Below are 23,953 nucleotides of genomic sequence, written 5' to 3'. Positions count from 1 at the left end.
GAATTTGAAGAAGTCCATAAATTTGTTGCCAAAGTCAATTTACGTGTATAAATGCAAATACAGGTTTTATGCTTGTTGACGACAGTACAAAATGTGCAGAAACATAAATTTGTGAATTCTGGTAGGAATAAATGATGTTGTTGTTGACCTCTATTTAAAGTGAATTTTAATGTAAAAATTGATAAAATATGTTGTGATTGTAAAATGATAAATTATTGTAGATTAAAGTTTTTCTTTTCGTAATAAAATTTTGAAAGAATAATATTTGTCTTGATTCCTTTTTAAATTTTTCTTGATACTAATTTCATATGTTGTCGTATCCATGTAATAAATTCATCTAATGAAATTTCATTAGAATTCGATGACTTAATGCTCTGTAATCTGTATTTAGGAACTAGACTATTTTCAAAGGTTTCTATATAAAATTAAACAGCATTTATGAGCTTTAAATAATCCATTCTTTATCATTCATTTTACTTTATAGCGACTGAAGAAAAAATTTATATGGAATATAATTTGTGGAATTAAGAACTTAATAAAATGTCTCTTTACTTTCTTGCATACGAAGAGTACAAAGAGAATGTATTGTCATTGTCAAAATATTCGAAATCGGAATTTTGATGAATTTTCAAATTTTAGATCTCTCTAAACCCGAAAAACACATTTTTGGATTTATATCTATCTATTGATGTCAATAAGTGAAAACTTCTTTTAACTATAGAGGTGGAGTTTAGTATATGGTTTTTGCATTTAATTTGCAGATCCTTATTAAATGTGAAACGAGCAGGCGCCTTCCCCGTGATCTGGGCCTCCTGGGTTCGAGTCCCGGTTCACCCCTAGTGATTCTTCTGTTCTATCTGTGAGTTGTGTGAATGTGCCCTTCTGTAAACAGGGGTTGTGCCAGCGAATGAGTGAAGTGTGAGTGGCAAAGTCGTACTCTTGGCCTTAGTTGGCGCTACTAAAAAAAGTGACGCACCCCCTATCGGCTTAAATTCCTGTCTTTGTAACAGCGGGCTTGTCTAAGTGCCGTAAGAAGCATGTGAAAAGAAATCCATTTAGATGCAATTTATCTGTTCAACTGTCAGTATACAAAGTAACACGATAACTTCCAAGCGAAAAGAGTTAAATGAATCAAATTTGGTGCATAGATTTTACATCTAAAATATAGACCAATATCAGATTTCGAATCAAGTCCTTCAAGGTTACTGTTTCAACGGGAAAAAAACAAACTTGATTTTTTTTTCATAGTTTCCTGTAATTCCTTTTTTCTATTTGCTTTTATTTTTTTTATATGATGCATCTGTTCATTTCCGGTCTGGTGGCGCCAGAAGGGATCATTATTATATTGGTTTTTTTTTTTTTTGGAATTAACTAGTTGTCGATTAGAACTCCTAAAGGAGTGCTTGTATTTTAATAATCTGCATTAAAAATGTTAAAATGTTAAAGAAAACATCCTCACTGCTTTTGTCATGTGGTCAGTAGAGAAGTTATTGGATATTTTTAGTGTAGGCAAGCTCTATCCCGGACACTTTGGTTCGAACTTTGTTCAGCAGAAAGGTATGTGGATTCTTTTTTGTTGATCAGTAGTAATTAAAGAACATCAAATCCGCAATAGTTACTATTTGTTGTCTGCACTTTTGAATGGACGTAAACGCGGTAACTCAAAAACGAAATAACTGAGATAAATGAAATCTGATATGCAATTTTGTGACTACAAATGAAAGTCTGTCAAATTTTGATTTCAATCAGTCGAAAAAAGGCTTTCAAATTGCACATTCGTTTTCTGGTGTTTGTATATTATCACGGAGGTACTCTAGTGTGGAACTTAATGACACACACAAGAAGTAGAACTAAACCAATTTATTAACTCAACTCTGAACTTAAGACACAGTGACTGACAAATCTTCTGCTTTTATACTAGCAGGGAAAGTTCTAGAATACTTTTCTGGAGACAGTAAGAAAAGTCCAGAACACTAACTCTTGTAAACTAAAGAAAGGTTCAGAATCTTCTGGAACATGAAATGAAGGAATTCAATACGTACGCAAACTGTGAATCACAATGCCTCTAGCGGTATTCGAACGTGTGATTTCTTGATTATGAGAACAGTGCTATGACCATTCGGCCATGGAGAGTCGACTGCCTGTTTTCAATGCGGCAATATTAACAGGAACCCAGCTTTTAATCATCAAAATAAAAATCGATGAAGATCGCATGCTAAAGGCTCTTTCATAATAATTGTTCTCATGCGGTTTATGATATAGATTTAGAGAGGATAGAAAACGTTTCGAGGATATCTCTACCACTAATCTTTACTTGGTAAGTTTACTTTAAAACTTTCTTTCGTGATTTGCAGGGTTGCTATTGAAGTAGGTTGTGGAGATACTAAGTAGAACTTCCTTTCGAATAGAAAATTTCTTCTATTATTTAGCAGAAAAACGAATAAGCTCACACTACTTCTAGATGCAAAACCAGTATATTTTCTACTACAAGGTATATTTATGGTTGCGTTTGCATAGACGTATCAAAAGTACAATTAACTTGATGTTTGATGGGGAAAATGGGAATTATTAATATGTTTAAGAAAATCGAATCACAATAAACAACTCCGGATATGCCTTATAAAGATAGATTAAGATGAATTGTTTTGAAATTTCTGATTTTCTAAAGCACCTCATTTTGTTCAAGCTAGAAATGATCATTGAAAATACTCACCCAGAGAGCTGTTTAAACATGAAGAAAATTCCTATGCAATCTATGCCTAGAATCAAGTGATACCGAAGAAAAAATCTGTTAATCGATTTTAGAATTTTGTCATCTTTGCGCTGCGTTAAAAGAAATTTGAAAATAATGAGAGAATAGCACTGGACGTTTACAATGTGTCAAGTTATAAATTTTGGCGTCTTTCGGTGGTATTGCCAAAAAGAAATATTTTATTTACGATAATTTGTGAATTAACGAGCTTGAGTACCAAAAAAAAATTAAATTCCTTTAAAAACAGATTCAAATTCTGCGAATGAATTTAAATTTTGGATTTTATTATAGGATAATTTGTCTTTAATGAATTTAAATATAAGGGAGGAAAAAAATAATACAAAAATAAATAGATAACTGAACCTAAATGAAAAGATCAATGTGGATATTTTCTTTAGCACACTTCATAAAGTTACAACTACACTGCTGTTTATTATATAGTCTATATTCAGCTAAAAGTAACCAAGTCAAAAGATAAGGGGAAAAGAGTTATTGTGTTTTAAAACATCATCCATATAACTGAAAAAATTGAGTTTCTCAGTATATGTATAGCATTTACTCCCAGAATATATTGATATACGTAATTATTTCTGCTGCGTCGATGATATTGTTGTGGTAACTTCATAAGCCATATAACAACCTCCGGAAATGAGACTGCACTTTTGTCTAGGGGCTTTGTTACTAGGGCTATGAACCCAAACTTTGCGAGTTCGAACCTCAAATTTGCACATTGGTGACTCGGACGTAAATGCATTTGTTTCAGTTGTATATCAACAATATTGAATACAAAAAAAAATTAATTGAACTTTTGATAAATATTTAATAAAAATATGACACTAATATTCACATTGATTCGAGTTTTTATTAATTGACTCTTTTTATAAACAACGATTTAATGTTCTGTCTTATTTCCAATGGCGGGAGCCACTGAAGAGAAAGTAAAATCTTGTCAAAAATTAATACATAGACTACCAATTGAAGAAACGGAAGCTATGGTAAAAATCATTGATCATTTTTAACGGACTTCCATAATTGATCATAATTACGGAGATCTGTTAAAAAAATGCGGTTCTCCATACTGAAAATTCGAATAATTATATTTTTCATTATCAAAATCAGTAATAAATACATTTAATTACTGAAAGATAAAACAATTTAAAATTTGATATTTCGGACAAAAGAAACAACTAAAAAAATTAATAGATATATTTCTAAGAATTCGTATATCTGCTACAAAATCTACTAAAACACTATTATAAATCAATTTATATGAAAACATGAATCAAATAAATTTTAACAAAAAATCTTACAAAACATTTAAAATCGATGCACTTAAATAAATGTACAATAAAATAATAGCATTTTCAATATGAATTATCTATCAGTTATTTTTAATAATTATGATTTATATTTCTTTCCTAACATAATTTTTCTTCACACATATATATATATATATATTCCAATGTAATTATTTCTTGACTTTTTTTTTCTGTACATATCTAATTATTTTACCAACATTGCCCTAGCATATACTTAGTGATATTTCAAGAACAAAAATTGAAATTTATCTACAGTAAAGTAAAAATTCTGGATGGATTTGAAAGGATTTAAGAAGAAACATGAAAAATTAAAGGAACTTAAATATTTATAACAAATAAATATTTTTACTTTCTCGTAAAAGAAGTGTAAAAGTACTGTAATTGAAAAAAAAAATCGAACATGAGATATTTTTTTTCGATTTCTACATTTCAAACCTCCCTGATATATATATATATATATAATCGTGGAATTATGTCTTCGGTCGAATTGCTTCTCTATAAACACGATAACAAAAAAAAAAAAAAAAAAAAAAAAAAAAAAAGGCTTGTGCTAAGTAGATGTGTTTTGATGTGTGGTCTTTGCACGTATCAATTTATATCATATTTTGAATAAAATTCATGCAGAGGAAAAATCTGTCTATCCGGCTATTTGAGTTCATCTGAACATGATAAATGTGAAATGTAAAGAGTTAGATAAGTAAAATTTGGTTCACAAATTTAGCATCTAAAATGTAAAATTTTATATCATTTTGAACCCAATCTATTGTAGTATTGACAACCTGTCGGTCTGTATGATAAACTGAATTAATTAAAAAAGAAAAGTCTTGAATAAATGAAGTTTAATATGTGTTCTTGTTATTAATATTTTTCAATTGGTAGGTTTGGTTTTGGTAAATAAATTTCGGCTTTAATCTATCAGAAAAAAAAGTCATCCGAAATGTATATTCAGTTTTCTTCACTTGCTAAACTTTTTTTTTTAAACTAAGCATTTTTCTTCACTTACACACTGAAAATAACAATCTGAGCACTCATGTTGTTCATAGCCTTGCCAAAATGCCACCTTTTTTTTTTTTTTTTTTTTTTTTTGGCGGAGGGTGAAGGAATTTATTTTTATTATTTTCTTAAAAATTTCCAAAAAATCACTTCTGCGCTACTTTTAACACCCAATCACATCAACTTTTCTTTAACTTGGTTTTTATACATTGAAAAATCAAACAATGAAAATTCAAACAAATCAAGAAGAAATGCAAATAATTCCTTTATTATAAAAATATCTTATTTGGTGCATGGCATAATACTTGTATTCCTCCAAAAAAGTTCAGCATTTAGTTTTTTTTTACTTCTCATTGCATAAAAGTAAGCGATTGACTGGCTATATATATATATATATATATATATATATATATATATATATATAAAGCATACTTTGTTCAGGAGTACCTCGAAATGTACATGAAAATTAAGTTCTCTCTTTACCTATTGATGACGCAAGTGCCTTAATGTAATAATTAGATTAAATTTTTTTAGTATAATAATGTTTAACGATTCATATAGAATCTATGAACTGCGTGATGAAATATACTTGATAAAAAAAATCGTTGTTCATGCTCTATAGAATTTCCCTCCTAGTTATTTCTTATTTTGTAGTTGCTCCCTAAGAAAGAGATTTATAAATTTTATTTAGATTTTTAATTAAAAATCTTTCAACCTTTTACTTAAAAAATTTCGAAATATATGATTGCACGAGGATCGATTTTCCACTAACATAAAAATTTAAGTCTCTTTATTAATACTAATTTTTTTTTCTAAATTTGTAAGGAAAAGCCATTTATTGTTACTACTTTTTTTCTAATTACAATACATTAAAAATATTTTAAGTATATTTTATACCAATACTTTCATTGTTTTATTTCCTTTATTTATACACATGCATTTTGGGAAATATTAAATACATTTCTTAGAGAGCGTATAATAGCAGTGTAGACAGTGTATTCAATTTTTCTTAGACAGTGTATAATGAAGCATAAATTTTGAAAAATGAAGTAAAGATAAAAGAATAAAATATAAATCTTCATCTATTAAAGAGTTTCGAATCAGAGAATGGCAACTCCTTTCAGTTTTAACATAATAATATTTTTCATAAAGATGCGGTGATAAGATTGATATGGGTAAAGATGAGATTGATGTGGGTGTTGTGATATTTTAACAATATATAATGCACATTTTAAAATTTATAGAAATTTATTTCTAGCCGGGTTTTTTTATTCTACTGCCAATCGATTCTTAATTTTTTATTGATATTATTATTCTTTTTTAGAAATCACAAAAGGAAAAGAAGGGGAAAGTTTTCCTTAAAATAAAATTTCAAATTTCAATCCTCATAGAAAAGGAATAGCGAATGGAACATTCCATAAGAAATCTATCTTCTCTTTTAGACTCCAAAAATAAGTACAGCCGCGTAAGAAGAAGGGTGTTGTCTAGATTAAAAAGTGCCTGAACGTAAGAAGCCTGCATTTTCCCACCCACCCTTCACCTTGATTTTTGTGATCTTTGAACTAACACTTCCTGTCAACTGACCCAGTGACGAGTTCTTGAGAGCCTCATTAATCTCTTCATTAGTTAAGAACTTCCGTCTTTATCCATAGAAGACGTCGCATTTGAAAGCCTCACTCTCAGACAGAACCGTTCCTGGTGTGAATGAACGGTGAGCTCCCTCTTCAGACGATCGAATAGATGTGGCTCCCCTGGAGAAGGGTAAGAGGGTCGGAGGGTGATCCAGTGTTCGATCGATAGTTAGGGGGTGGCGTATTTTTTCCCGTCATGCTTCCCCCGTCGGATTTTCCACCGCTTCCACCCCTTGTGGTTGATGTGGATCCGTCGATGTCATCCATAGCAAGGCAAAAGTTGGCGCATATTGGCGATGAAAAATGTTCGGCTTTGAGCAATTAAAATTCATTTTGGATGTCTCTACTAGGTATCATTCAGTGAGTCTATAAATAGAAAGATTTATGATCGATTTTCATTGATAATTTTTAAAATTTTTTATCAATATTCTTCATTTTTTAATAATAAAACTAAAATAAAAAACTTTTTTTTTTAAACCGTAAGACACTATAATACCATAAAGTCATTGTCAAAATTTCGTATTGCTATTCATCCATGTTTTTCTACCATTTTAAGCCATTTTCAAATTTATATCTAAAAGAGTTTCAATATACATTAATAAATGGGAAAATGCGATTCTGTATAAAATAAAATAATTTACTTTAAAGATAACGAAATGTCAATCTTGAAAAACTGTATATCTAGTGGATTATTTAAATTGCATTAAGATTTTAAAAGAAAACCTCAGGTAAATTATGTAAAAGTTTGTGTCAATAAATTAAGTAAATTCAAAAGATACTTATAAAGCAAACTTCTGTTAAAGTTATTCCTTGGGTATTTGTATTCAAAACCATTCATTTTTAGTATTAATATGCGAGGATTTGTATTATAAAAGACATTGGATAAGATACGAGCCTCATTCATTTTTAGTATTAATATACGGGAATTTGCATTATAAAAAATATGGATAAGGTATGAGCCATTTATAAAAAACGTTTTGTAATTTAAAGCAGAAATGTAAATTTTAAATATGTAGTAAAGATAACAATATTTATTCTATGTGCTTAAGTTTTTGAATAAGAATATACACTTTGAGAGTACATACAGTTTTCGAATTAGTATATACATTTTGCAGACGGAAATATTAAATAGGCAACAATAATAAAGCCTCTTTGTATTTCAAAAAAAAAAAAAAAAAAAAAAAAAAAAACTGAAAATTTACGTAACCATTCTTTAGATATTCTTTCCTCAGAATTTCGGGAGACATTCTGCCGCAAAAATAAATAAATAAATAAAATAAAAAGTGGTGATTTAACTATTTTATCTTATTTTTTTTAAAAAAATATTTTGATTTGTTAATTAGTGTTTTATTAAAAAAATATTCATTAAAGCTCATACAAAATTTTTATATAGCAGAATTTTTCCCTTTATTTTTCAGAAATTATTTTTTTCATATAAAACATGAGAAATAGTAAAAGAAATATAATGTGATTTACAAATGTAGTCATATCACTTAATGTGTCATTACTATACAAATACTTGTAAAAGTCTGTTTTCTGTCCTTTATTGCAATATTTTTTATGATTTCTGCCAGTGCATCTTTTTATCAGGAATTTTTTCTGATGCAATTGTTTTATTTATAAGAAGAAAAAAATCCGCAGTTATTTTAAAAGCTCACATACAATTCAAAAGTGTTTGATTGCACATAATATATATCATAAAAACAAAGAATTATCATTCAATCAATAACTGCTGGTTATCCCATAATTCATCTTTTATTCTATATTTTATCATGAATGGAGTCTGAGATGCACCTCTGAAACATTACAGGGCACCAATGAGAAATGAGCGCCAATTTTGGCAACCCTCTGCACTGCCGATCTTTGTCCATTTCAGAGACCAGGGAGGAGGGTGTAAGTTTCCGAATATCGAACAACCCTGCTGACTCATAGTAGCGACGGAAGATACTCTCTCTACAGAATGCTAACATGGATTTCAAAAATGGTTTGATGCCGGAAAAATGTGTGTCGGAGCGTCTGAACGATTTTCAAAGACAAATGCCACGTTGTACCACTTAGGATTTTGAGAAACAAATCATGATGAATTTGAGGCGCCCGATATTGATTTATTCATCTGGAATTATCTTTTCCATGATGGGCATAGCTGCAGCTTCTATGGCTGCTACTTTGGGTAAGTCTTCTCTCTTTTGTATTCAGAACATTGAAGGTGAATGACCATGCTGTGGGTCTTTCATTTGAAGCTTATTAGATACTGTAATTATGCTGTGATTATTAATAATCCCATCTTAAAATTATTGTTCATGAAGAGACTTAAATTTTTTCTTTTTTTGAAATTCTACCGTTTCTTTTGAAAATGTTTTTTGATGCTTTTTCTAAGAGACCTGACATTCACATTTTAGTATGTTCCTTCAATGAAATATAGTATAAAAATGTTCTACACTATTTGTTTATCGTCTCAGATCAAATGCTGATTAATAATAGATTTTTTTCGATGAAATTTTAAATCAAAGAATCAGAAGTGATTTTGGAAAAGAATGGCACATGAAAGTTTTGTTTCCGGTTGTTTGTGTTATGAACCATTTCCACATGTTACATTCAGTAATCTGATGGCAATTTTTTTATAGATTGATGAAAATAAATATTTGTATGATAATTACCTTGATTTTTTTCCATTCTATTACTCGTTTATTTGTTTCTATATTTTTCCCAATTTTTTTTTAAAGAAAGCAAATAAATTCAACGGTTTTTACAAAAAAAAACAAAAAAAAAACATTAATAATAACTTAGAATTTGCTATTTATAAGGAAAAAAAACCGTTCCTATTCTGGGTAAGTTACCAAAATAAATATTTTATTATAAAGCAAGAGTGATTAATAAAAATTATATATCAAATTCTGCTTAACAAAAATATTTTTACTTAAATATAAATACATCATAAGTCACATTAACGTTTGTCCTTCCGTCAAAAAAAAAAAAAAAAAAAAAAAAATCAAACAATCGTATTAACTTCGTAAAAAAAAATACAGCGTATTTATCTAAGAGTAATGAAATTCATACATATTCATGAAATTCATACATACTTCGCAAAAAAGAAATACAGTGTATTTATCTAAAAAGTAATGAAATTCATACATATTCATGAAATTCATACATACTTCGCAAAAAAAAAAAAATACAGCGTATTTATCTAAGAGTAATGAAATTCATACATATTTCTGCTCAAATAGCGAATATGCTTTTCAATAATGACAGTTATTGATTTAAAATAAGTAATTAACGCTAATTACCAATACATTTCCTTCCAATCGTTAAATTCTGCTTTGTAGCAAAATGAGTGTATTAGCAGTGAAGCCCTAAACAGGCTCAAAAAGCTAAACAATGGGAAAGGTTCCGATAAGATGACATTTACCTTGCTTCAACTGCAAGGATAGCAAACAAGCTTCGAAGTCGTATTTGCATAAGTAGGATGCACTAATTTATTTATTTGAGAAAGTGGCATATATGCTATTTACTTTGAAAGTTTGTGAAGCACTAGAAATAGCAATAAAAAATTATACCGCTAAATCACTTGTTTATAGTTGAATATTTAGAACAAAAGGTTATTTCTGATTTTGTTATTCGTCTTTTAATGGTAGTATTCCAACTTATTATATTCTTAAATTTCTCTTGAAGAAGATGGGAATGGTGTTTAATATCATGAAAATCTTTTATGTATCTTTTACTATGCTGTCATTTATAAAAATTGTTGCTGGGATATTTTTCAAGGGTATTTAGATATGCTATTCAATTATGATTATCAATTAGAACCATGCCAGGGATATTGTTGATCAGAAAAAGGGGAAATAATTAAAATTTTATTTTAGACGCATGCTAAAATAAGTAACAAAAATGAGTAATGTTTAAAAGAATCACAACATTAAAAGTTAGGGTTTAACTGCTAGATTTTTTTAAAAGCCTTAATTCTGAAAGAGTCCTAAAGTTTTTTAAAATTTATATTAATAACAACAATAATTTATACTAACAATTATTATTATTGTATTAGCGATTTAATTTTTAGGAAATTTTGAAAGTAGTTATTAAAATATAAAAAAATTTAATAACACTCAAATCTTTGTTTAAAAAAGAATTTGAAATTTTAAAAATTATGAAGTCAGAATATTTCATTTATAATCATTTAATAGGAGAACAATTAACCAGTGGCTAATAAAATAAATTGCAAGATAAATTTTGCAATGCGTTAATGTGAATTTCATAATTCACATTTATAATTCAATGGATGCTGAAATTTCATGATTCTCAGCTATTGTGAATCAAATTTTTGTTCAATAGTATTGGAGTAGGTTTTAATATGAATAAAAGTGTTTGTGTCTATATATGTATATATGCTCTATATCTCTTCGAAAAAACTGGTTCAAATTCAATCAAATTTTGTACATTCATTTTTTTTGACACAAGAACGGATTTTGTCAAGTTTTCAAAATTCAGATGTCAGTTAAATATTTAATGAATTAAACTTTTACTGAAAATGTGCATAGGAACAAACTACTCAACAGAAAATATTTTGCTTCCATTTTAAAATTTAAAATTTTACCATTTTAATAATATTAGTCTAATTTCCGCGCAATTTTTCAATATTTAATAAATAATTGAATAGATAAAGATGATACGGAAATAAGAAAATTTACAGATACTCCATTGTTTGGCCGCAGTGCGAATTCGAACTATAATTTTGGCAATTTTTTTATTTTTAATGACAATTTGTACAATATCTGTAATGATATTTTTTTGTTTGTTTTTGATTTAAGAACAAGAATAAAGAAGAATAAATGTTGCCAGAACACATTAGTAAAATTCTGGAGGTGCATTAAAAGAAAAAACAAACGATTACCCAAAAAAACATTAAAAGCAAACGATTACTCATTTATATTAGAAACAATTAAATAATACTATTTATTAATATGAAAAAAGTTAACTATCGGCGGATTTTAAAAAAATCGTCTGATTTAATTGACACTCTCATCTTAATTTAAAAATTGTTATTATTATATAAGGACTTTGCATATTATGATATTTTATAAAAAAATTAGTTTTTACATTAAAAATATTAAACATGTATATACTTTATTCCGAGCAATGCCTGGTATATCAGCTAGAATATTATAAAATTATGAAATGTGATACGAATTGGAAAGACAGAAGTTTTAAGATTTAAATGTTTAAAATGTATGCAATTGTTATTTTGGACATTTTTCTATATTGTGCGCATTTGAGAGGAGGTAACCATTTCATACTGTCAATTGAAATGCGAAAAAAAAATATCTAAATTCATTCACTTTAAGATTAAAAATATTACTTAAGTAAGTTATAGTAATCGGAAACAATTTCGCTTGGATATTATCAATTTTACAATGAAATGGTACTTGCATTCTTTTAGATGTAAAAAAAATTCAGAGGTTTTTCAGATACTTATCGATTAATATTCAAACATCATTTCTGAGAACATTTCAGGCAAACATTTCTTTTTAATTCCTTTGTATGGTGCAATATGCGATAAAGCGCGCTCAAAAATATATTTTACATGTATCAGAATTCTACAGCTTTTCAATTAAAATAATCATTTTTTTATTTCCATATTTAGAGCATCCTGAAAAATATGACGAATATATATTTGATACTCAATGCATTTATAATGATTTTTTTTCTGATTACAGTCAAATTAATTTCCAAAGAATAAAGATTAACCCCTTTCTACTTCTTTTTATACAAAAATAAATTGTATAAAAGCAGTTTTTAAAAGCATACTTTTATCAGTGTTTTAAAAGTTGGTATTTTTAAATTTAAAAATCTTCACTTTTTCACTATTTAATAAGTAGTTCAATCTTATAAAATTTGACTGATTTTCGAAATCAATTTTTCTGTGTTTAATTACTGGTTTTTAAGTAATCATTTTTTCAAACACACTTTTATTAATGCATTGCAAATCGGATTTTTTTTTCATTTAATAATGTTCTAATCTTTCATTTTTAAATGATCATTCTTTATTATAAATTTTATAGACACTTGAAATAAAGATTGTTAAATGAAAACCTCTTACAGAATGAAAATTTAATTAACTTAATCAATTAATTGATAATTAAGTATGGGAAATATTAAGATATTATATTACTGTTGAGAACAAAACTGTACAAAAAAGCAAAAATTCAAAATTCTAGCGCTCAATGAAATGAGTGAAAAATCGATATTTCATTTCATTACAATTCATTTTTATCAAATATGGAACAAATCAAATTAAATAAAAGAGTTAAAAAGAAGCAAATAACACTTAATGTCAAAAGTGTCGATAATTGAATTAAAAAATAATGATTGATTTTAAAAATTCGATGATATTTTTTTATCAAACAAATTTTTAAAAACTTTTTATAAAATTTAAACACAAAAACCTCTTTTTTGGAATACAGAAATGGCAACGAAACGATTGCGTTGCTAAAATAAATAAATAATACCTCCTTTTTGTGTCTAACATATGGCAAGCGTCTATTATAGGTAACCACTGAACCGATCAGGGCACGAAATAATGAAAAGAAAAAGAAAATCACTCAATAAATGAAGAGAAACAATTAAATTGGTTATGAAACCTCCTTCTTTGTAAATTCTCAAAATGAGAGAGTTTTTAAAACTTTTTATTTTAAGTTTGGTATCAGAGAAATTTGTGCAATTTCGATGATTCAGTGTTAGAACCTAGGACGTGGCATTTTAAGTTATAACTATAGATTCTGTAATCATGTGAATATACTACTAAATAACTAAGTTATTTAGTAGCACCTAACTTTGTATACATCAAAGATGCACCAAGTGCAAAAATCCTTAAGTATTTTCAAAGTTAGATAATTAAAAAAATTATTAAAGATGTGATTCTATCAACAATTATGCAGTGCGGTTCTCTAATTATATTTTTGGAATGTCACCACGGCTTGTATGCAAATTTCTGGACTACAAAAGCTTTGTTGAGTTTCGGATAATCTCACATTTCATTTTTTTCTTGTTTTCATTATTTATGATTTTTATTTTTTGGTGTTTTTTTTTTTTTAAATTTTTTTTATGGAAGTTCGTTTAGGTTCATGTAATGTTCGGAACGTCGAGCCTTTGAAGTGAATGATCGCATTAATACATACAATTATAATTGGCTTCAAAAATATAACTCAAGAAAATTAGGTTTAATAAATGAAACCAAAATCATCTGTCTGTTTTTAATCATTGTTTGTAACCTATTTAATAACTGTCATGGGTTTGAAACAAAAGATTTCTCAAGCAATATTCGAAACAGGCTATAGTTCATTTTATATTTAATCATGGCTATCAATACATATTTCAGTTTTGAAACTATTGTAAACATATATTAATAATAATAAATTAAGTATAATGGATTGTCAAACTATTCTTTAATAACTGTGTGTAAAATTTGATGCAAGGAATTGGAACAACAAACTTAAAAAAAAAAAATTTAAACAAACTATAAGTTAAACTTTCAATCATAGCCAGCATTATAAAAAAAAATTGCCATGAGAAATCTATGACTTTGAAAAGTGAAAGACTTTGCCAAATTGCTCACTGTCTTTGTAGAATCAAGCTTAAATTGAGACACACATTAAAGAATTCCCAATTTCTAGAAAAAAAAACATATTAGTAAAAAACATTGCGATTAATAATAAGATATAAAAAAGTTTAGAAGTTTATATTGTTCGAGATATTCCCAATTACGTATCTTATATTCCCAAAAGTTCTCTTACCCCTGCAATTCATATATTTTTTGCAAATGGCTTGGGAAAAATAAATTAATAGCAGGAATACCAAATTTTTATGAATATTTTTATCAATATTTTAGAATGCAAATTTTTTTTTGGAATGAGGCCATGTTACGTAGTTTTTTTTTTTCTTTGTATATTAGCGCAATGATGATAGCGGGAAATTTAGTGTTAATTGATTAAAATTTTAATTAATTGGAGCTGTTAAGAAATTAATAAACGTAATTTTTTATTATGATTTATGAAAATCATTAAATTATTTTTAAATTTTGCACATGTTGCAATGCATGAAATTAAGTTCGACTTTTTGCATTGAGAAACATCAGAGCCAAAAAGAATGATGTTTTCTTATAGCGGAAACAAACCATGTTCGTGTTATGCAAATCAAAGGCTCCTCACTATTTTATTTTTGGAACATTTTGCGCATCTTTACGAAGGAAACGAAAGGGAGTTATCTCTCCAAAATTTAATCGCACACTCCATAATAAAACTTACTTCCTCGTATTCGTATAAAAATTGTGGACCTTGGTTAAGACCTTGAACGCCACGAAGGCTCAGATTTTCAGATTCAAGTACAGAAGAATTGCATTCTTTGTAGTACACAAAAGAAAAACGGTATTTGTACATTCATTGCATACCACTGGTGAATAGTAATTAAGAAATAACTAATTAGCAAGCGATCATTTGGTGGATTTTTTTTTGCGATTAATTGTTAGCATACAGCTTGTACACAAGTAACAAGAAGCTGAATATACATTTTGTCTTTTACTGACGAATCGAAAGGCAGATTTGACAAAGAATTGTTATTGCAGTCCACAAAATCATATAATAAATCGAATTTATTTTAATCCTTACATTTTTGAGATTTATTTAAATTGTTAAGATTTTTAACTATTGCATATACATACATTCAAAAGTATTGACATACAAGAGGTCAACCGCTTGGCGAATTTGGTTCTAAATTTGACACAGATCTATATTTTAGTATCTAAGCCTATGTACTGTGGCGGATTCAGATGAGTAGGGAGAGAACCTGGGACCTTGTGGTTCGCATGACCACAATACAAAAGCAATTGCCCGTGTAGCGTAGCTGTTAACTGGCTTATAAGCTTTCACTACAGACTCTCCCCAGTTAACAGCTACACTACACGAGCAATTGCTTTTGAATTGTGGTCATGTTACTGGGCTGCAAACCACAAGGTCCCCGGTTCTATCCTCGCTTAGTTCAATCCGCCACAGTACCAAATTTATGTTTTCCACCTCTTCAAGTTTTATAGTTTCTGTGTTCGTTTGTATTCAAACAGCCGACTGAGTATTCGGAATGAGTGGAAACTTCTTCATGAACTTCAAAATTTGTTATAAATCTGCATATTATGTGTAAAAACAACATACCGATTTTCATCTGCCTAGATCAAAGTGTTTTTCATTTATCATGTTCACAAGCAGATATGATTCCAAAAAAAAAAAAAAAAAAAAAAAATGCGTGGTTTTTTTTATTTAAGGAAATATAATATATGGAGATTCGTTAAATTCGAGTTCGAATTATTTTTTAACATTTGCATTACTTTCTGTTTGTATGCTTTGCTTACGAGAACTTAAAAAAAAAATGAAGCGATGCCACAGTACCATGAAAAAAATTGAGTGACACTAATATTTATTTATGTCATGTGACTATGACGTCATAAGAATAACCTCAATCTCCTTCAGTGACTGAAACTTTTTATGTGAGCATTTATGGTATCATGTATCACATGATTAAAATATGAAATGGCGCTGACATTTCTTTCTAAACTAAATAAATAATGATAATAAGCATTATATTTTATTTTGATTTTCACGGATTATTACGCAACTTAATCCATCCGCACGGCGCATTTTTAATTCATCACGTGGTGACCAGAAAACTCTAATCATTTGTGTATAAGCACTTACCATGAATATTACAGAGAGATAAATTATTAAACAAATTCATTATGTATATAAACAGATCAATATCAGACACAACGTGATGAAGGATTCATTTTTCTTAACGAAGTACGGCGAAAGTGTGCCTGTATGCACACAAAACAAGATTAATAATTTGAAAAATGTATTCATCATTGAAAGAGAATCAGTAGTTCAGTTTTTATTAGTTGTTAGAATAACGTAAAGTTTATTTAATGTATATTGAAAATTTTTTATATACTTTTATAAAAAATATACTAACTTTGTTTAATTATTTTGATTCAGTAATTTTAATTCTTTTTCATTACCATAATTTGAATTCAATTTGGTTTAAGATATATTATTAAAATCCATAATAAAATGCATACAAAAGAAGTAAATTTCTACCAGTATCTGCTATCAGTTACATTATCTATTACATATAATATGTATGTATGTAAAATGTAATGTAATCTTAGTATGTATGTAATCTTGCTTCAGGAAAGGTTTCAGGAAATTATCTTTCATTTCTTTATTTCTTTTAACTTGAGATTAAGGAGAGCTTTTTGTTTAAAACAAAGAAAATATTCGCATTTTTTTTTTTTTTTGCAAGTTTTATTTTGGAAGAATGCTGATGCCACGATCAATAAACAAAGATGACTGTGCATCTCATAAGCTCCGAAATTAAGTAATTAGTGTTAATTTTTTATAAGCCGATTTATTTTTATCAGAGATAAAAATTGAAGAAAATTCAGTTATTTTATTCTGAAAACGATTGCAATTAAAAATAACGGGATTCATATTGGTCACTATATTTAAAGTAAATAAAATTTCAAATTTTAAAAAGATTTGAAATTTTTATATATATTTGAGTGAAAGGAAATAATTTTAATATACTGTTTAAAGTAGTAAAATTTTACTAATCGATCGAAAACAAATTTTCTTTTGATTGTTTAATGAATTTTCTTATTTGTTGAATTTCCATCGTTTAAAAGTTCTAGTATATTTCAGAATAAAAGCAATATATGTATAAAATTGTATATAAAAGATTTTTTTTTCGTTTCAATCATGCTTGATCTTTTGAAAAACTCTTTGATTAAAGAATTTGATAAAAGTAAAAAAAAATAATTAATCTAACCAAACTTTTTTAATTTGATATCAATAATAAATAATTATCATATTTAAAACGATTAGAATGAAATAAATTCTACTTCATTTTGAAGTAGAAGTAATGGAATAAATTATATTTAACTCTAATAATAGATAGATCGATAATATTGTTACATATTTGTATACCATAACATTCATGTATATTTTAAAAAGAGATTTTGGGATTTAAAAAGAATTTTTTTAAATAAAAAGAATACAAAATAAGAAAATAATCAGTTGATATTAATATGCTAGACAAGTCAACATGACAATTTTAAAAGTGTTTCATTTACACACTCTTGGGGGGTGAAAATAATGACGCATGCAGCATTTGCTGTCAATTATTACTATTTGTGTTATAGACAAAGCAGCATGGTAAGTTAAAATATATTTCATTTACACCCTCTTGGGGGTGAAAATAAAGGTTCGTGCAGTATTTGCTGTCAATCAGTGCTACTTGTGTTCTAGACGAGACAACATAATAAGTTTAAATGTATACAGTCTAATTACGCCTATTTAATCAAACTTATAATTATGAAGTGAAACCACTGCTTTACCTTTGCAGTACCCCTTAATAAAGACGCCTAGGACAATGGCTTTTCATTTATTTTTTCCGATGGTGGCTTTTCTCACCAGTGCTAGAGGCGCTCTCCTCATGCGTCGAGACTCTGAAAAGAATCAAAATTTATTCGGCATATAATGATCTGCCAAGATCACCACGAATTTAAGGCACTGTAGAAGAGGGATTTCAAAATAAATCTTCGAATTCTGGTCTCATATTATCATATTACCCTTCGCGATGCCCATGTTTCCATTAAAAATTAAGTATGATATATATAAGTAAGTATAAGTATAATAAATAAATACGCTGTACGTAAGTAAATAAATACGCTGTACGTAAGTAAATAAATACGCTGTTTCTAAATATTATTTAAACATATTTTATCCTTTACAGTTCCTCCAAAATTGATGCCCTTGTCGAGGATCGCCCAGTTGCGGAAGGGGGAGCGATACCACGTGACGTGCAGCACGAGCGATGGCTCCCCTCCCCTCACCTTCACGTGGTCGAAAGACGGGGAAACGATTGAGCCCCGAGAGAATCCCCCCAGCCCCACCGAGATTGGGATTCGAAGGCTGGACGAGTTCTCCACGTCCTTGGTAGTGGAGGACGTGCAAGAGCAGCACACTGGCAACTACAGCTGCACTGTGGCCAATGCAGCTGGGAGAGATTCAGGAACGACCAGCCTGCAGGTGCTATGTGAGTATTGATATTCAACGAATTTTGAATTAAAGTAAATCAAGAATCGAATAATTTATGATAAGGATAATTCAGTCTATTCATTACAACAGTTTGAAAGTGGAATTTATTTTCACAAATACAAAAACCGAATACACTATCCGCTGCTTAATGTGATCATGGTTAATGTCATTCACTTATATTATGAAACTTCTTTAATCCTGCACTAAAGTGTTCAATGCATGCAAAAATGCCCCTTTGGTGTGATTATTTCGTAGTGTCATATTATCAGTTTTGATATGGGCAATTCATCAATCCTTCATTTCCATTATACAGGGGTGTTTGTGCTCCGGGGAAACCCCGGAATTCCGGGGATTTTGAACTTCGATACCCGGAAATTCCGGGGATCGTCGTTCAAAAGGAAGTAGGAATAATAATGAATTATTTATTTTGATCTGGGTAATTTTGTTTGCTTTGAAAGCAGAAAACGCAAGGTCAGTGTGTGTGGTGAAAACTTTTCCTTTCTTTCTCCAAAGGCAGTGATAATGCGTGAAAAGGGGGGAAAAAACTTCTTTTTTGTTCTTTCCTTATTGCGAGTTATGACTCATTCCCCCGGTTCTCGGACATTCGGCAAGTAGGCGCGGCAGAAAAAAAAGGGAGAGACTTCGTTCGGCCAGATGTGCGATCACGTGACCTGGGTTCAAAGGTCTTAATTTTGCAAAATTAATGGTTATTAATTTTGCAAAAAAAGTAATTCATTGAACTTTTATAATTAGGTCATTCAATACTTCATAATTGTAATTTTTCATTTCTCCCCCCCCCCTTCTCGAAACTCCAAAATGTCGGTAGTAAATCCGTAAAAGTTTCAGGGGATTTTTTGGGGTCCCACAAACACCCCTGATTATAATTAACGATTGGCGTTTAGAATTTCTTACTGCTCTTTTACAGAAGTATTTGGGGAAGTATCTATCCCATCTGATCCTTCACATTCTTCTGTCTGGATTGGAGCGGTCTAGATTGGCTTAGATAGTCAGCTAAACTGCAAGATTTGGATTAAAAATTCTTAAACAACTATAAATCCTTTCGCCTGCGATAACTAAATAAAGTTTTAAAGACAAAATTGTATTTTCTTACTGGCATAAATGTTTCACTAAAATGAGTAAATTCAACATTGTGGCGCAGTTGAACATGTTACTGCTTATGTGCGCTTCTTTGTGAAATTTTGGAAATTCGTGATAAGCACTGATGATTGCGACGGCGACCACTATGGCGAAGAAAGCCTTCCAGCGACTGACAGAACTATTGATGTTTTGAATCCGGTTTGCAATCGTTCAACAAATAATAATAATGATAAATAATAATAGAACGAAAAATCTGTAAGTGAATCGTTAAGAAATAATTGTCGATAAGCAACTATTATTAATTGTTTATTAAATACGACGTAACCACATTAGGCGGTATTGTGGCGTATTGGGATGAGCGAGGATAGAACCTGGGACCTTGTGGTTCGCAGTCCAGTAACATGACCATGATACAAAAGCAATTGCTCGTGCAGTGTAGTTGTTAACTGGTTTGTAAGCTTTCACCATAACACCTGTAGTAGTTTTTATCATAAATAATAGTTTATGTATTATTAGTTATTTCAATTAATATAAATAATAATTTTAATTACATTTTTATTAAAAATTACGGAAATTCTTATTGATTTTAGCCAGCATGAACTGTGAGTTTGCATTTCTTGAGAAAATTTCTAACTAGTCTTTTAATTTTAAGCACGACTTCAAGCAGAGCTCAATAATTTTTTTCAATTTAAGTTTGAATAATTTATTTTAGAAAATAACTTTCCCTCACATATTTATATTTATGCGAGGATATTTAAATCGAAGATGCTAAGAATGCCATGTGCAATTTTCCTATCTGAAAGTGGGTTCTAAAGATAATTCTAAGTACTGAAAATCATTATATCTGCATTAAATTTTTTTGCATCTGCCTTTTTGTGTTGTGAAATACGCCTGCACAGTAAAGAATTTGAGTGGTATCACATAGATTTGATTAAGACGCATTCATTTTTAATATCATATTAAAGACATAAATAGAAAATAAATAAATATGTGTAAAATAGCAAGTGCAATTTGAAAAATAATATCAACAGCACTCATATTTTGATTGACAAAGGTCGAAAAAGAAAGGAGAATTAGTTACGGTGTATGAAAATTTATGTATTTTATTAAGATGATGGCAGTTTTTCAGATGCAGCCTTGTCTTGTCTATCATACAATTAACTTTACTTTCTGATGATTAAAGCAAGTATAAAAGCTTTTGTAAAAATGACCAGAATTAGCAACTATGAAATCAATTCAAAATTGCAGATTTTCCAGATTACAACGTGGTAAATGGTTGAAGTAACATGTCTTTACATGTTGACAAAATAAAATTGTAGAATTTGAGTCAGAGAAATGATTTAAAGAAGGTGTGTCAGGCTCAAATACTGAATAATAAAAGGGGATGAAATTAGTTTAGACAGAGGGAATAAAAATATATATAAAAAATTTTATTCTCTCAATCTAATTTTCCACTTAAAAATTTTAAATGGAAGTGTTAAGTCCCAGAATTCTTCTTTTGACATCATGATAAATTCATACTTGGCGTCGTATGTACCAAGTTTGATTTTCTCAAGCAATTTTAAAGAATGCATATGACAGTTGCTGCATATGATACCGAACAAAATATAGATGCATAATCTTATACAATAGTTTCTGAAGCGCTTTTAGAGAAATTGTTCTGCAAATAATATACTGTTATTATAAAAAAAATCTGATTTCTAAATTTGCAACTTATTAATATGATATTAAATATGTAAAATTTATTTTTGTACAAAATTTAGTTAAAAACAATTTTTTAGTAAACTTTTACAAATTTTATTATGTTAAAAGTATTGAAATATTTTAAGAAATAAAATAGTAATCCGAAGTTTTTTTAATCTTTAAATCGTATGAAAGATGGCAGCACTATCGATAACTATTATCACAATATACAATTATAAAGCTTTATTTACATCTCAGTGCTGCCATCTAGCAAATAATTTGAATAAATTTATTAATTCTTCGTAGGGAAAACAAATTTGATTTTTTCGAATCTTTAAAATAAATAAATTAGGAAAAGTACACATATGTACATAAAAAAAAATAATTAATTTCTTGGAAGCAATTAAAAATTTATCTTAAAACCAAAGTGGTATGGAAATGAAAATGGATTTTCTTTACTATTAATTTATTGATAGGGAAAGTGAAAAAAAAAAATTCTTAGCTTCTTTCAATAAACATAGGTTTAAAAATAATTTTCAAAAATAATAGTATTTACATTCTAAGCCTCTCCGCATATATTTCTGATTATATTCTATTCAATAATTTTAACCCAAATAGTTTGGATTAGTATATAAGTGGAATTTAATCCATGAAATTTATTGTACAATTTTTATTTTTATTTCTTAAATTAATGTAAATTCATAGAGTTGCTAACTTGTGCAGATTTAGTTCCCAGTTTTTAGTTTAAATTAAACTGTGTACTCATAATATGTGTAAGTATGCATATATTTCCATATAAGTTCTGCAGTTTAAAAAAAAAAAAAAAACCTTCCCACTGAAAATTCGATCACGGTTTTCGATTCTTATCTTTTTTTCTTTTTTTTTTTTTTTTGCTTGTCTCAGAAGGTTATTTACATTTCTTTCAAGGAAGGTATGAAAAGGTGACAAGAAACTTTTATCATTGTCAATAAGTAGCATTTCTCGCCAATGCAAATATTGATCAAAAGGAAATACTGACATTTGAACATTTTTTCTTCGAGAAAAGAAAACAATACCATCTTATCTTAAAAGATGTCGGTTTGTCAGTAAGTCTGCTGTTCACAAAAGTTGTTTATCTTTTATTTATCGGCAAATTCATGAAATCGTTTTCTACTATCTCTCTCAGTTGAAGATAAGTTCGTTAAAGTAACGGAAGCTATTTAACTATAAAATTTCTCGAATCGCGATGATACGGAAGCGGTAATCATGAAACGACCGTTAGGTTTATATTAAAGAAAAGTATATATGTACTGCTTGTTGAACATAAATTATCAATTCCTTTTTCAATGCTTCTCACATTTAAGGTGTACTTTCAACAGCATTGTTTGTCACGTCAACCACTTTTCCAAATAAGAAGTTTCAAGAAGGAAAGTTTTAATTCATATTTGAATAATTAATAATAGTATTTAAAATAAAAAACAAATCAAGGAAGATATAAATTATTTTCATACCTGTTAAACAAAACTTAAAGCCATTTATTTGCTTTCTAAAATGGTTTTTGAGACTCGTGAACTGTGGAATATGGCTTCATAAAGAGTAATGCGTTTTAAACTGTACTTTAAACTGTGCGTAAAATATATTTTATTATTTCTGCAACATTTTGAGGAATTGTATCATAATATATTAGAATCAGAATAGAATTGTTTTTTACCTTTTCTAAATTAAGCGAGTGAATTTTTCGGTATAGATGTCAAAGTTGGCATTGGAGCTGATTTTCACGATTCTGTAATCGATTGCTCAAGCGAGAATTTATAAATTATTTTTATCTGGAGGTGCTTCTTTAAAACTTTAGAGGAGATTTAAAAGGGGGCGACGGGAAAATAGCTCTTCAGTAAGGATGTGAGCAAATTCCAATATTTGTATGGAAAAAAATGGCATTATAGATTTTTTGAAAAGTTTCGTGTTGTTAATTGGGAAAATACATTCTTTAAAAAGTCTCTGGGAAATTACAAAGGAAGCAGCAAAAATCATAAATATTTCTAAATATTTTAATTTTAAAGATTCGTTTTTGAGTTCCTTAAAATATTAATACGTGGTAGTATTTACGGACTTATTCTTATAATTTCAAATAATCAAGTTTGCGGGAAAACGTCATTATTTTGTATTTAACGTATTAATCCAGGAAATTATCTGATTTTTATTTATATATTTTATTTATTTATTTATTATTATTGCTTATTACTATCTTAATATCTGATGAATGTAGGCACTATCATTTTAGCAATTGCAAACTCATTTATAAATCCCTTATTGGGAACGAAATCCTATTTTAAGAAAACTTTATGTAATCTAATAATATTTGAA

The 23,953-nt window shown here is 28.5% G+C and overlaps 1 protein-coding gene across 3 annotated transcripts in view; it reads left to right on the top strand.

The window, feature by feature from the left end:
• Positions 1-6,829: 6,829 nt before the first annotated feature.
• Positions 6,830-23,953, top strand: part of LOC129976761 (cell adhesion molecule DSCAM-like) — a 62,779-nt gene continuing 45,655 nt past the window's right edge. The window contains exons 1-3 of one of the 3 annotated variants that reach the window (XM_056090504.1): positions 6,830-7,055; positions 8,506-8,865; positions 18,525-18,827. In XM_056090504.1, the coding sequence (XP_055946479.1) occupies positions 8,772-8,865; positions 18,525-18,827 (397 nt within the window). In that variant the 5' untranslated portion in view covers positions 6,830-7,055; positions 8,506-8,771. The remainder of the gene's footprint in view (positions 7,056-8,505; positions 8,866-18,524; positions 18,828-23,953) is intronic. The other 2 variants (XM_056090503.1, XM_056090501.1) reach the window with 2 other exon arrangements.

This window comes from Argiope bruennichi, chromosome 1 (assembly GCF_947563725.1).
Source record: "Argiope bruennichi chromosome 1, qqArgBrue1.1, whole genome shotgun sequence".
In the NCBI taxonomy this organism is placed as follows: Eukaryota; Metazoa; Arthropoda; class Arachnida; order Araneae; family Araneidae; genus Argiope; species Argiope bruennichi.
The sequence above is the reverse complement of the archived record's forward strand: the minus strand, read 5'-3'. Positions and strand labels throughout refer to the sequence as shown.